The sequence below is a fragment of the Cryptomeria japonica genome, chromosome 10 (genome assembly GCF_030272615.1).
Source record: "Cryptomeria japonica chromosome 10, Sugi_1.0, whole genome shotgun sequence".
Classification (NCBI taxonomy): domain Eukaryota; kingdom Viridiplantae; phylum Streptophyta; class Pinopsida; order Cupressales; family Cupressaceae; genus Cryptomeria; species Cryptomeria japonica.
In genome coordinates this window covers 228,803,453-228,818,296 of record NC_081414.1, presented here as the reverse complement: position 1 = coordinate 228,818,296, position 14,844 = coordinate 228,803,453, and the positions used below count along the sequence as shown (strand labels likewise).

The window sequence follows — 14,844 nt, the reverse complement described above, 5'->3', positions numbered from 1 at the left end:
GAGACTCACTTCTCTTCATTGTGATTGAGAGTTGTCAAGAGCATCATGTTGCTAGCTATGGACTTCTTGTTATAATTGCCATTGTTCCTTCATTACTGTTTCTTGTTGAGAATGATCAGATTTAACATCATGTGAATTGTAGCATTCTACTCTTTTATTACTACAGGCATTCTACTCCTTTATTACTACTACTAGTGTAATTTCCAAGAAACCTTATCTATTGCTACTTATCTCTTGTAATCTGATTTATCATATAATTTGTTTTTCTTCATCCAATTAGAGAAAAACAAAATTTGTGATCCTTTATCTTGTAGATATATTAAAAAAAAAACCAATTCCCCCCAACTTTTTGAAAAAATATAAAAAATCGTAATCAAAATTAAAAACAATTGTCCTTGATTCACTATACGCAGTTCCAACTTGCCTGTGCGCCTACGTACGCTTTACAAAAATGTACGTAAATCATGTCCAATGAAATTGACAGGATGACCCTACGTGGCACATTTCACACCTTACAATGTAAAGGAATGCCAACTAGACCACGAGACACGTATACTGTATAAACGTACGCCAAAATTCAGTTCACATATGTACGATATGGCCACGTGAACTTGCCATGCAGCGCAACTGCAATCTTTGACTGTGCCAGCTAAGCAGGCCCTATACAGGGTCGAAAATCCCAGGTCAACATCAAATAATATCTATAAATGCTGAAATTATTTTTTATTTATTTATTGCGAATTCAAAAGAATAAATTTATACGTATGCTGAGCGCCAAAAGGCGGCAGATGGTCTACATCACTGCAAAATGCCTAGGACAATTTTTATTTTTATTCGGCCACGTGTACGTACCCCAACGCTGTTACAGTTTCTTTCTATGGAGATTCCACCGGCCAGTTCCGCTGAGTCGTACATCCACCGCCATTTCCCGGTTGTTGGGGAATTCTCTGCTTGCAAGCAACCTTTAAACCCTTATTCATGGCGGACAAGGACTTTGAACAATTGGTTTTGTTTTTTCTCAATTCTATTATTTTTTTGCGCTGTGAATAATATTTCGTCGTCTTAGGCAGATTGCTCTGAATAATTCAACGCTGAATTCATGCCGGGAAATGTTGAGGGTTTCCTTTTGAGGAATTTTGAATTTTTCTATTTTTAGCTTGAAAGCTAAGGAAAATTCAAGAATTTAAACCGGAAATAAATCCCGGCCTGGCTGAGCTGGCTTTGCTGCAAAATAAATTTTAAATGCGTTTTCCAGCTTTTATCTGGATTAGCATTTCTGCAACGATTTAAATAAACGGCCGTCAAAAGCAGCATAATTAAATTTTACATTAATAATTTAAGCTCACAGTTCGTCAGAATTTGTGGCCTTAGGGGCTTATGCAGCAGTTTGTATGACTGGTTAAAAAATCTGTGTTTGAAAGACATGGATGGAATGGCGAAAGAAAAGATTGTTGAGGCTTCGGAAAATAACGTATCGGGAATTCTTTATAAGTGGGTGAATTTTGGCAAGGGGTGGAGACCGCGTTGGTTTTCATTGCAGGACGGCGTGCTTTCTTATTATAAGATTCATGGGCCAAATAAAATTCATGCTATTTCCAAGGGGATTCGCATCATTGGAGAGGAATCACGCAAGCTTTCAAAGAAACAGAACAATTATTACTTCTCTGATGAAAAGAGACATCCTAAAACTTACGGAGAGATTTACATTAAGGTATTATTGCTTTTCGGCAAGCTTTTGTCATGGCTGAGTTTACTTCTTTGTTGTTTTTATATTTTAGTATTCCAAATGTTAATAAGACATTAGAGTATTATACCGCGTGTCGTTGTCTAATTAGTTGAAACGATATTTAATGATTTTAATCAGAGTTCTATGGGGCCACAAATCTTACAGCTGCTTCAACCACTGGAAGGCGCTGGAATTCAGGACAAAGATGTTTTGTTATGAAGTTTAGCTCTTTTTCTATTGATTTCTGATCATATTTTTTCCTGGACTTTAGGACAAACATGTTTGTTTTGTTATGAAGTTTGGCTCTTCATCTTTTGATTTCTGATCATATTTTTCTGGTTGTTTTGTTATGTAGTTTGGTTCTTCTTCTATTGATTTGGATCTTAAATTTCCCTATATTCTTGATGAACTCCACTTTTATGTTCTCTGCATACTTGACCCTAGTGCTGGGCATTGCATGATGGAATGTATTATCTGTTACTGTCACACATATTGTAGAGAAGATACATCTTCTCTCTTCTAGCATAAGGAAAAACTACAACCTGAGAAATGTCTTAGTAGGCTAATCAGATATAGCATATGATGCTCTGCTTGCTTTGCATCCTGTGTATCTGGTAGAGCGCTCTATAAAGTTAAACCAAGCCTATTCTAGCATTTTATTGTGTGGCATATAAACCAAGCCCATTCTACCATTGCATAGAGTTGTTTATTAATCAAGTCCATAGTAGCATTTCAAAGAGCAGTTTACAAACCTTTCTAAGAGGGTTCATTTTATACCACGCCAGAAGATTAGTGATGCATCCCACATAGCTATGTTATTTTTCAAGGAGATAGTTAGGCTGCATGGTTTGCCTAAGAGCATAGTCCTAAATAGGGATACCAAGTTTGTTGGTTATTTTTGTCGCTCAGTGTGGAAAAAGATGGGCACAGAGTTAGGATTTAGTTCAGCCTGTCACCCCCAGACTGATGGGCAGACAACAGCCGTGATAGAAGTTTGGGAATTTTTTTATGGTATTTGGTGGGAGACAAACCACAACAATGGGACCTTACCTTGGCACAAGCAGAATTTGCATACAACAATTCAGTGAATAAGAGTGTAGGAAGGAGCCTATTCCAGATAATTTATGGGTACAGCCTAATAGGTGTTGATGAGCTGAGGGATAGTGCAAATTTGAACAGAAAGATTGTTGTAACAAAAGACTTTGCTGAATAACTTCACGAGTTACATGAGGAGGTGAAGGAAAAGTTGGAGAAGAGTGCCATGAACTATGAAGTATAAGGAGCATGCTGATATGAATAGAAGAGAGCAAGAGTTCCAGGTAGGTGACACAGGTTTGTCACACTTGAGAAAAGAGAGGTTTTCATAGGGAACATATAATAAATTAAAATGGAAGAAAATAGGCCCGTGCAAGGTATTGAGAAAATTTACACCTAATGCCTATGAGATTGAGCTGCTAGAAGGGATAGACATATCTCCCATTTGCAATGTTGCTGATTTGTACAAGTTTCATGAAGGAGAGGCAAGTTTACAAGGAGGTACACGCCCAAATTTGAATGATGCATAAGGGTGGATAGATCAATTGCCTGAGAGGAAGATGGGAGAAGTAGACAGAGTGGTTGACTCTCAAGTGGCTAAGAGGACAAGAGGAAAGGACTACATGGAGTTCCTGGTCGGTTGCAAAAACATAGCTATAGATGAAGCTTCTTGGTTGAGTGGTGTAGACCTAGTTAAGTATGAAATTCTGGTTCCAAACTTGTCAAAATGTTAATGAGTTTCCAACTCATGGAACATTTCACTAGCTTTGTGTGTCTGATGTAGGAGCAACTGGGTCCACCAGCAATCTTGCATCATCCAAAAAGAGTTATCTAATTACAAGCAATCTCAAAGTCAAGACCACAGTCTCATATGAAATTCTTTTGGCTGAAGCAAGTACTTTTTCGTTGGGAGCATTAGTGATAATTCGGTTAATAAGTTATTTAAAGAAGGTTGAAAACATGGATAACCAACTCTGGCCCAAAATAGCTATGGAGGAGGATCTAGACCGTAGGAAGAAAACTTAGATGAAGCAAAACATAAAATGGTTGAGCAAGTGGAACATCAAGCTGCACGAATGTTCTAACACAAATGAAGAAATAAAAAAATTTGTGACAGAAAAATTTAGGACTGCCATGTGGACTAATCACATTGGATGAAAAAAGGCATACGACATCAAAGAGTGTAACCCAACTTTTTTTTTTTGATCAGTAATTCATGTATTCTATTTTTTCAAAAAAGAAATACATTTCAAAATATCACGTCCTCAATATCAGGCATCTTCAGTTTATCCCTTTCCTTCCCTTACATACAAAATTACAAAAAAGGTATTTTCACTTTTCCCAACTACAACTAGGGAATATCAACATTACAAAAAACATAAAAAAAACAGGGTATGATTCGCCACCTCCTAGCCCTCCTCCACCACTGCTTTGCCTTTCTCATTTTCAGCCACCATTGTCACTGCATTCTGGTTCATGATCTCCGGGTCGACTCTGCAGCCAGAAGGCTCTCCTTGCAGCAAGACGCGAACCATCCTCATCCTCCTCTTTCCCGCAAGTCCTCTCTTTCATCTCGGAGGTGCAGACTTAGCCTTCAGAGCCCGGTAGTTCTCATAGGGCCCCCATTTGGCTTGCTCTAGATGGGCCTCCCAAGCTATCACAAATGCCATATATTGTTTCACTCCCTGCATCCCTATCTGTGTCGTTGCCCTCCTCTCCTCCTTGTTGCAATTCGCACTCCATAGAAGGAAAGGTCTGAGGAGAGGAATAAATTCACTAACATGTATCCATGCCCCTCCAGGACATGCGAAGCCCTCCTTGTCACGCACTAGAGCCAACAAGCTTCCCATTCCCTCCAACCATTCTTTCTTCACACATCTGCTCATTATCTCCACCACCGAGCTTCTTGGTTCCAATTCCAGACGCCACGCCATAAACATTGAGGCAACGTCAGCATTCGTGCGGTATCTAAACTCCCCATTCAGGTATTCCTCCATGAGCACTATCTTCACCCTTGTGATGAAGGTTCGTTCTTTATAAGCAAAGATATTGATGAGTCTGTCATCCGTTATGCGCCCCCAAAACACCACCTGCTGTTTGCTTGGTTGCAATGAGAAATTCGCGTCCATTCTTCCACCTCTACTTGTTCACTCCGCTTTTGGCTTCACCAAGACGCCAAATTCTAATTATGTCAAGTCGTGTCTTGTGGTTTATAACCTACATTCGACCGTCCTGCAACTTAAATGCCTCCTTCCAACTTGGCAATGGCTCATTAATATGGCAACATATCCGAACCTACGGATTCTACTCCAAGATGAAGATTTTTTGATTTGCGTATATGCTTGATCATAAATCATGTCATTTCGATCTGCCACCACTAACTGCCGCCATTTGCCTTTGCTGTTGGTGCACGGTTCATCATTCCTCGTCCTACCTCCTCGCTCGTACACCTATCCGTGGTTTAGCTCTGCTTTGCTGTTGTCATCTCTACCTCAATCCATTTAATCTCGTCTTGTCGATATTCCACTGCTTCCTTTGCTTGTGCATCTGCATCTTGATTTCCTTCTCTCAACGTGTGAGATAGTTTGAAGTGTGGAAAATCATTTAATAGTCTTAATGATAATCTGAATTATTTTATCAATGTGCTAATGTGCCTCCCCTTTCGAGATCGCTTGTGTTATTATTTTGGAATCCCCTTCCAACTGCAAATTTCTCACCCCTAGCCTTTTTGCCATTTGGACAGCCAATAAGGCTGCATTAGCTTCAGCTAAGTTATTGGTTGTGACTCTGAGACCCTGTCCACACTTTGTCAGGATCGTGCCCTCATGATTTCTTGCCACGCATCCTGCACCTGATTGACCTGGGTTACCCCTTGTCGCTCCATCAAAATTCACCTTAACCCAGTCTTTGTCAGGGGGATTCCATTTAATATTGTGCCTCTGCATCTCTTTAGGATCAACTCTAGGAAGCCCATTAACGGGCTATAGTGTAACCCAACTTGTGAACATGGTGAAAAGACATATTTAGGGGTAGTTATCAAAGGAAAAGGAAGGTTGTTAGTTGCACAATTGAGGACGGGATTGCATCATCTTAGATGTGAGATCAACAAGTAGAAGATACCCAAGGAAGTTTGGGGAGAGAGAACTTTCATATTCTGCAATAAGGGTGTGATGGAGATGGAATGACACTTTATCATGTAATGCATAGCCTATGAGGATATCCGTACTCAATATGAAAATAGTTTGAAGGTTGACAACATGCACCATTTATTTGATGAAGATAAGATTAGCTAGACTGCTAGCTTCCTAGTCAAGATCCATATCAGAAGATCTGACATCGAAAGAGTATGAAGATAATTTAAGGCTGTTATTCCTTGGTCCCGTAGATTGTTCAATCTTGTGGATGTCATTAAAATCATTCATTCATTCACTCTTTGATTTGCTTGTAGGAATGGATGATGCAGTTTTCGAAGAATTATGGATGGTTAATGGCCAAGTGACTATTTCATCTTGTTGAAAGGCCAATTGGGTACTCACGTTTCAAATTTGAGGAAAATCTAAGTTTATTTGGGCAAGCTATACGATTCCGGGATTTTCCTAGTATTTGGGATGTCATGTTTCAATTTTGAGGAAGATTCAAGCAAAACTGAGAAAGTTATGCAATTGTAGAATTTTCCTATGCTTTAGGATGTTAATTTTGGATCAGACTGTTAAATTTAGATCAGACAGATAGCAATGATAGAAAATCAACACAAAGAACAGAAAGAATACCTTGGGAAAACCTCCCTCTTGGAGGTGAAAAACCCAGCAATTAATCTCAGATCTTATTATGCAATAATTAGTATGTATCTTTACAAATCTGCTTCAATACTTGAAGCACTAAGAGCAGCAGTATGTACACTGAACTAGGGCACACCGCAGTATAGTTCGCTGCCTTAGAAGGAGAATCGCTGCTTCTAAATATTTCGCTGTCCTTGGGAATGACTTCGCTAACTTTAGATGTGATTCGCTGACCTTAGATGATAGTTCACTGACCTTAGATGATAGTTCTCTGTCCTTAGGAATGGTTCGCTGATCACTGCTGAAGGAGATCGCTGAATGAATGAGTGTATTCACTGATTGTGTGTCTTGATTGTCAAATGCATCTCCTTTATATAGGAGGAAGACACCTAATTACAATATGTCGGCCAGGCACCTATTCACAGTAGGTCGGCCTTCAAAGAAGAACAATTAATGATATAATGCTTTCAAATTTGATGCCCATTATAGGGCTGCTACATCCACATGTTACAATACAAGTTACATTATATTTATTTGCTCGTAGGGCGTGACTAAGGCCGATAGGGAGGAGACCTTATCAAGATCTGAGTCACATAGTGACAACCACCATGGCTACTCCCAGAGGGTGGGTCCATCATGGCTACACCCATGGATGGAAAAACAAATGAACACAAGTGCCCATCACGTAAACATGATGTCGTCATCTCAACATGACGTTCACCATGGCTACTCCCAGAGGGTGAATAAACGCAAGTGTCAAGTCATGGAGTCTCTCAGATGACATCCACCATACCTACTCGTAGAGGGTGGATCCACCATACCTACTCATAGAAAGTGGAACGGGGGCTTTCACTTCAAACTTCTCTCGCAGAGAAGAATGCACTAACAAGGGCTTGCACCTCAAACTTCTCTTGTAGAGAAGAATGCACTAACAAGGGCTTGCACCTCAAACTTCTCTCGTAGAGAAGAATGCATTATAATACATCTCAAGAAATCACTGATGCTGAGACTCCCTCTCAGCAAGGGCTTCATTCTCCACAACTCCAAGCTTGTCTTGAAAATGCACAAACTTCACTTTGGCAAGGTGTTGGTTGAAAATTTTGTACACTTGGGGAAATATACAAAATTGTGGTTTCAACCACAGTGTGTGAGTAAAACTCTCCTAATTAAGGGAAGGCTCCCCCTATCTATCTAAAACTAAAACTAAAATTGGATGGAAAAACAGTCTTTCTTCTTTTTTCAAGAAAGCCAATATCCTTTTCTCTTCACAAAAAAGTGATAGCAATTTAACATAAAATAGCAGTAACAACTTTTTGATATGAAATGAGAGAAAGGAAATGAAGTTTCCTGAAAGTTCAAAGACTTCCGTCACTTCCTTCGGGACGGGACAGCAATATCAAGCTCAAAGTCTTGACTATGTGAAGTCCTATCTACCCTTTTCTATTCTAATGATATATCAAAAACAAATCATGACAGCACAAAGTCTGAAATAACTTATTTCTTTCTACACAAGACAGCAAGAACTAGTGTGAGCTCAAAGTTTCACAGCTATTTCTTATTATAAAATCTACTCCTGATTTCTCTCAAGAACTAGTGTAAGCACAAAGTCTTATAACTTTTTTCAATAGAACTTCTATTTTAACTAAATTAATCTCCAATACTTGCAGCACAAAGTCCGCAAATCAAATTTGATTAAGCCCTTTAAGGAATACTTTCAAGAAAGGTAATATTGAACATAAACTCAAGAATATAGCACAAAGTCTCCACACTTGAGTAATTTTCTTCTATTCCTTTCAATTCTCCAATTTACACATAAAAGCTCAAAGACGACTTTGCTGCAAATTTGGCAGAGTTTTTGCTTGCTTTCAAAAAGATAAAGACTACAATAGACCCCTCAAGTATTTATAGGAGATGAGTCTTGAGAAAAAGGTGGGAGGATCCTAACTAACTTGAGAAATTCTCTCAACCACCAAGACTTATTCAATAACTAACTATGACTTATTCAAAGTTACAAGTCCTATTTTAAATTGACTTGTTACTTATCTACTTGTAATTACAAAAGTGCAAGTAATGACTTGATTTGCAATTTACAAAATGTTTTTTACAAGTAAACTTGTGTCAAAAGAAAAACTACAAAAACACTTAAGTTGCAACATGTGAAGACATGAATCCTTCGAATTTCTGGATGATCGTTCGTAGCTCAACATGATTCGGCTCGTGGGTGTTCTTGGCAACAACCATGGTCTTTACAATGTATCATGGCATTGAAGAAGCATAGAGTTGTTCTTCTCCAAAGTGGACTGGATTTTGTGCAAGAAGATTTGATGTTTCATCAAAACTTGAACTAAGGCAGCTGAAAGTTGTTCACTCCTCCACTCATTATGAATCTTCATCTGTAGATTTGCGAGCACTTCTTCTTCTAGTATCAACTCCCCATTCTGACCCATGATATTGCAAGAGGCCTTCTCACAATGAGAAACAACACCTTGGAATACTTCAACTCGCAATCTCATCGTGTCATCAATCTCTTCAATGAGGGATTTGAGAACAAGGGCTTTGTTCTCTAGAAGCTCTTCAAATTCCAGATACATGACCCTGGAAGGAATAATGGCATGCTCCTGAAGAACACTCAACTGTTGTCGAGGCATTTTGCGCCAAACCGTCAAGCTATCTTCAACCCTTTCCAAATTCTGTTTGGAAGTCTCGGAGGTATGATTCAATTTTCTTCAATGGTCTCCAATTTAGCCATCATTTTGAATGTCTTTCAGCCCTTGCGCACACAGATCATGAAGTTGATCCACCCAAGAATCCAACGCTTGTACCTTCTAAGCAGCTTTTTCAACTCCCCGAATCGATTCTTGTGAACCGGAAGAACTTGAAGGATTACTCCCTTCACCAGCAGGTTTTGTGCTTTTATGAACAGCTGCAACACGTTGCCTATTCTCCTCTTCTAGCTTGTCTTTCTTCACCAGAAGTTCATCATACCGCTGTACTAGTGAAGCTACGGATTGTTGGGCATCATGCTTGACCACTTCATGCGTTTGTATACCCAATTCTATTTTTGTAACCTTGTAATCAATAGCTTGCATTTCCTCATGTGGCTTATTTGCAAGAGGCTCAACAATTTCTGCCACTTTCATCTTGTTGCTATCAACAGTTACCCTTGATATTGGCTTGGCTTTTTTAGCAACCTTGGGCCTAGATTGCTTGAGTTGTTGATAATCAAAGACATCAGGAGAAATTTCCCGCTTCTTCCTCTTGGGAGTAAAAGAACTAAGCCATGGGGGTAAAATGACTAGTTCTCCTCTAGTAGCTACCGAAGACAAAGGAGAAGCAGTTTCTGTTTGAACAACCGTGGTCACCCTGGGAGAAGTATCTGTCTGGATGGCAACCATGGTTTCCTTGGTAACCAAAGGGCATGAAGATTGTCTCATAAACTCTTCAAAGCCGGAAGTAGAGGTATCAATCTCTGACAAATGAATGCATGCAGGAGTATCCTTGAAGTTTTCCAATAAACTCTCTTGTTGATGATCAAGAGGTGGCTCAATTGCTGAAATAGGAACGACATTCCGAGGAGACTCATCCACTACTATGTCAGGAGGAGATAGAGGCAGCTCCATGGAAACTGAGGAGGGAATCTCATGAGGTGACTCTGAAGCCAGTGACTTAGGAGCATCATCAGATTGTTGTCCTTCTTCTGGATTATTAGGATCAATCACATGAATGTGAATCTGGGACTTTTCTTTTCCACGAACTGTCGCCTCTCTAGGAGGAAGCACTATTGCCCGACTAACCCGCAATTTGATCCTAGTGTCTGAAGATGATGCACTTTCCTTGTTGTCAATCTGAATCTCAGACTTACGTCCAAGAGGCCCTGTAGAGTCATCTTCTTTTCCAACCTTAATCTTAATGAGTCTAACACCATTACCTTTGAGCCAAGTGTTGGTGTTAGCTAGGATAGGCAGAAATCTCTCAAGAATGAAAGTGCATTCTTTATGTGACCATTGGGTTAAAGGAAGTGAGGCTTCATCAACCCTTCGTGAGACATACTCTGGATCAAGCACATTCCCATCATTAATCATCCCTTTCGGAATGTCCACTAGGTTCAAATCAATAACTTGCTCAAGGGTGAGCCTGTAGTACTCCATCTTGAGATTCTCCATTTCTGTACGGAGATGCACCCAGATATCCTCAATGCGATGCACATGTATGAAGGACTTTTTGATTTTTTCCTTTGTTTTTCCCGTAGGGTGTTGTTGACGCGTCTGAAGTCGCATTGCTGCAAACTCCATACGGCCAACGCAGAATAGAATAGCCAACTGATTATCCTATCCTCTCTTGAGATAAGGAAGTCCCTAATGCTATTTTCTAAGTTTGATCAAAGGAGACTACCTCAAGGTTTTTTTTGTCAGGTCTTGACTGTAGGATTACTCAGTGGTTGATGTGTTTTGCTGGAAACACAAGGGGACTTACGATTTGCAACAAGCTAGTCTGCTGTGATTCTCGAGTTACGCAATAAAGAGCAAAAGGAAAGGGTTAGGAGATCTAAAACTAACAACACGGGTATGCGGGTAGATGGATTCAACATAACCAATTCCTGCTTGGCCAGAATAGCTCACAACCTTGCAGGAACGGTGCAATCTTCAAAGGGACTTGGAAGATTTTCAGACTAGAGACGCACGGCTAAGCACCCAATTCTGGCGCAGCTTAGACAGACATCTGCAATTGAACTAAGCACAATCGAAGGCTCAGGTTAACCACACAAAAGGATACACAATCAGTATATCCTTAGTGGTATGAGCCTGAATCTATCAAATACCTGCACACCCAAAATAGAAAGATCTATCTAAAATACTGAAAGAAACCATGCAAACAGGATGAAAACAAGACAATAAACACCAAATCAATGTTTATATATTGATCTCATCTGCCTATTACAACAATTTCTGCAGCATCTCTATGCTACTGTTAAGATCTAACCTATTCTAACCTCTAAGATCTAACTACAAAATTCTAACCAATTGTCTGACAAAAATCTCCAACTATCTAACTATCTAACCCTTTACAAAAGAAAGGCCTCTGCCTTTTATAGATATTACAATTTTGAATCAGAGGCTAGGATGGACTGCATCCAAGGGTCCTGATCTGCCTTCCAGAAGCTGGCAGCTTTAACCCATGCCGAATTAATTCTCAGTTATCCAATCAGCAACTATCTCAACTACCTGCCACTATTTGGCTTTAATTCAGGTCTATCCAATCTTCTTGGTGGTTGGGAATAGTTATCCACAAAAATATCTTGCACGAGACCCATAGGCAGTTTACAATAAAGTAGTTTCAGCTTTCTAAAAATTGAATTTCTGGACTTAAATCCAGTTGTGCACTTTCTTGAGAATGCATAAACTTGCAGCATTCAGAGTGTTCTTTGGTCTTTGGTCCCGGTGGTGGATTTCATCTTTGTTCAATGACACGGTTCCCAATGCTCGGTTGTTCTCGCGCTCTTGCATCTTTTCTTTTTCCAGTCTTCAGCGCCTGGCCTTGAATTGCGATCCTTCCTTGATTTGCGTCTGAGGCCTTCTCCTGGTTCTTCGATGACGTCCTGCGATCAATCAACCAATTTCATTTAATTAAATCAATTTGAAAAATTAATTAATTTAACAAATATTAAATCCAATTACGACGTCTGGCTTGAGAAGCTCTTTGTGAGACGTATCTTGAAAATGCTTCTCCTTTCTCTTCGAATGTGAAATCTGATCCTTGGTCTTGATAGTGTTTGGGCGATTTACTTCTGCGTGATTTTACCTTTGGAGTCTTGGGCGTTTTGAATGGGTTTATGGTGCGATTTTGGAGGTTTGAAGAACTTCTGCAAATTTTAAAACTCTAACTCTCATGCTTTCTGGTGAATTTCGGAGAACTTAGACGCTATTCTGCAATTTTCAAAAACTTCGGACCCTTTGGCTTGTTTTGCAAATTTCGGAGCATTTAGCGTTTTTGGGCAAACTGGGAGTATTTTCGGAGCTAAACGCGTTTGGAAATTTCGCGATTTTAATGCCAAATTTGGAGCTTAAGGTGTTTTTTACAACTTGTCGAAAATTTCGGACCATTCAACGTTTTTGCGAATCTTTAAAGTGAAGTTCGGATTTTTTTGGAGGTTTTAATGTTTTGGTGCCCAAAGGTATTTTTCGCGATTTTAACCTTCTGGAGCTTTCAGCGTTTTGAAGCATATTTTGCGAACTTAAACAAACTTCGGAGCTCCTAGCGTTTTTTTGTAACCTGTAGAAATTTTGGACCTAAATGCCCTTTGTAAAACTTCGGATCTATAAATGCATTTGCAAATTTCGGAGGTTTGAAGGCGTTTTGGGCGAACTGGGAATATTTTCGGACCTAAACCACCTTTGGGCAAGTTTTTTACTTTTTCAACTTTTTACCCCATGGTCCGAAATTGGGGATTTTAAGTGATTTTCGGACCTCTGGGGTCTTTTTGCAAATTTATAACAACTTTCAAATTTCGGAGCCAGGGTCCGAAATTGGGCGTTTAAGTGAAATTCGGACCTAAAAGCACTTTTGGCAAGTTAAGTGAATTTCGGACCTCCAGCCAGTTTTGTCAACTTTTTCACTTTTTTGCATTTTAGCCCCAGGTCCGAAATTGGAGGACTTAAGTGATTTTCAGACCTCTGGGGGCTTTTTGCAACTTTTAAACATTTTGCAGTTTTTGCCTCTGGGTCCGAAATTGGGCATTTTAGCGATTTTAGTCGTTTTTTCCAAGAAGTGCGAGCTTGGGCACTTGGACGAGTTTGTCCAGATCTCGCTAAAGGATCATTTTATGGAATATAACATTTAAGTATAAGTGACTTATACTTTAAGTTATATTCCATATATACTTTCAGGATGTTTGAGAGTGGTTTCAGACCTCCAGGAGTTATATTGCAAATTCTAGTTTTTGGAGGATTGCTCAGTTTTTCAGAGTTAGTCAAATTTCAGGATCAGGACATTCCAGACTTAGCCAAATTTCAAGGTCAGGAAATTCCAGACTCAGCCAAATTTCAGGGCAGGAAATTCCAGACTCCATCACTCACCAACTTGATCCTTCACATCCCCTTCCTCTTCCGCAAAGACAGAAAGGCACAAAACCGGGGGGTCCCTGTCTAAGACGGGGATGGGTGTGCGATTCGCACAACAGGTGTCAGGTTAAGACATTGCATAAATGACAGAAGTACACAAAATATATGGAACTCACAAGTGTTCTATTGATTCATGGTAAGCCAGTACATACAATGATAGCAATATGTTCGACTACAATAGCCTGCCCAAAGACTAGGAACAGATACAATATAAAGGAGTCTGGTCAGTTACCCGGTACCAACTGCCGACAACCGACGGGTTAACTGCCGACACTAACACAATTTACCTTAATGCTTAATTACCCGACAACATCATCCCCCCCAAAAAGAAACGTCGTCTCCGGACGACAGACAACCAAAATGGGAATGATGTACAAGCAAAACTGAAACCCCAAAACAACAAATGTAATATCCCCACTTTGAAATAGAATTTAATAATAAATGATAATAATATCCCCACTTTGAAATAGAATTTAATAATAAATTATAATAATATCTCCACTTTGAAATAGAATTTAATAATAAATGATAATAATAAAATTAAAATATAAAATGATATAATTAAATATGATTAATTAAAAATTAATTAAGTTAATGAAAAGTCAAAAGACATGAAAGGAAAAGTTGTGACTCCCTCAACAATGATATATAAAAGGGAGAAGAAAACCTCATTTGAGGGGGGGATAATTTGGTAAGGAGAAGTGCAGATCTGATTTAAATAATAAGTGTAGATTTGATTATGAAAGGTTGTGTCCCTTTCAAATGGTAGAAATAATGAAGAGTTGCACTCTTTCAAAGGGTGATAATGGTGAAAGGGTGTGTCTCTTGCCAAAGGGCATACATGATGAAGAGGTGTGACCTCTCCCTCAAATTGAGAGATATAAAGGAAAGGAAATAAGGGAAAATTAGGGGAGGATAAGGGGTCTGCTGCGTGGAAAGAGGAAGAGGTCAGGTAAGTAATGAATGAACACTTCATGTTATATATTAACAAATATATATAATGAACATTTAATTATATACTTTAATAAATATAATTAATACTTATTTAATGTATATGTTAACAAATACAAGTAATTAATATTTTTATATATATATATTAATGAATGGATAATTTAATATATATGTTAATAAATATAATTAATGTATATTTAATATATGTTAATGGATATTTTTATATTAAGCAATG

At 39.0% G+C, this 14,844-nt stretch overlaps 1 protein-coding gene across 4 annotated transcripts in view; it reads left to right on the top strand.

Moving 5' to 3' along the window:
* Positions 1-908: 908 nt before the first annotated feature.
* LOC131077806 (oxysterol-binding protein-related protein 1C) overlaps positions 909-14,844 on the top strand; it is a 213,769-nt gene continuing 199,833 nt past the window's right edge. Inside the window, exon 1 of one of the 4 annotated variants that reach the window (XM_059212094.1) lies at positions 909-1,711. In XM_059212094.1, coding sequence (XP_059068077.1) covers positions 1,424-1,711 — 288 coding nt within the window. In that variant the 5' untranslated portion in view covers positions 909-1,423. The remainder of the gene's footprint in view (positions 1,712-14,844) is intronic. The other 3 variants (XM_059212093.1, XM_058015366.2, XM_058015368.2) reach the window with 3 other exon arrangements.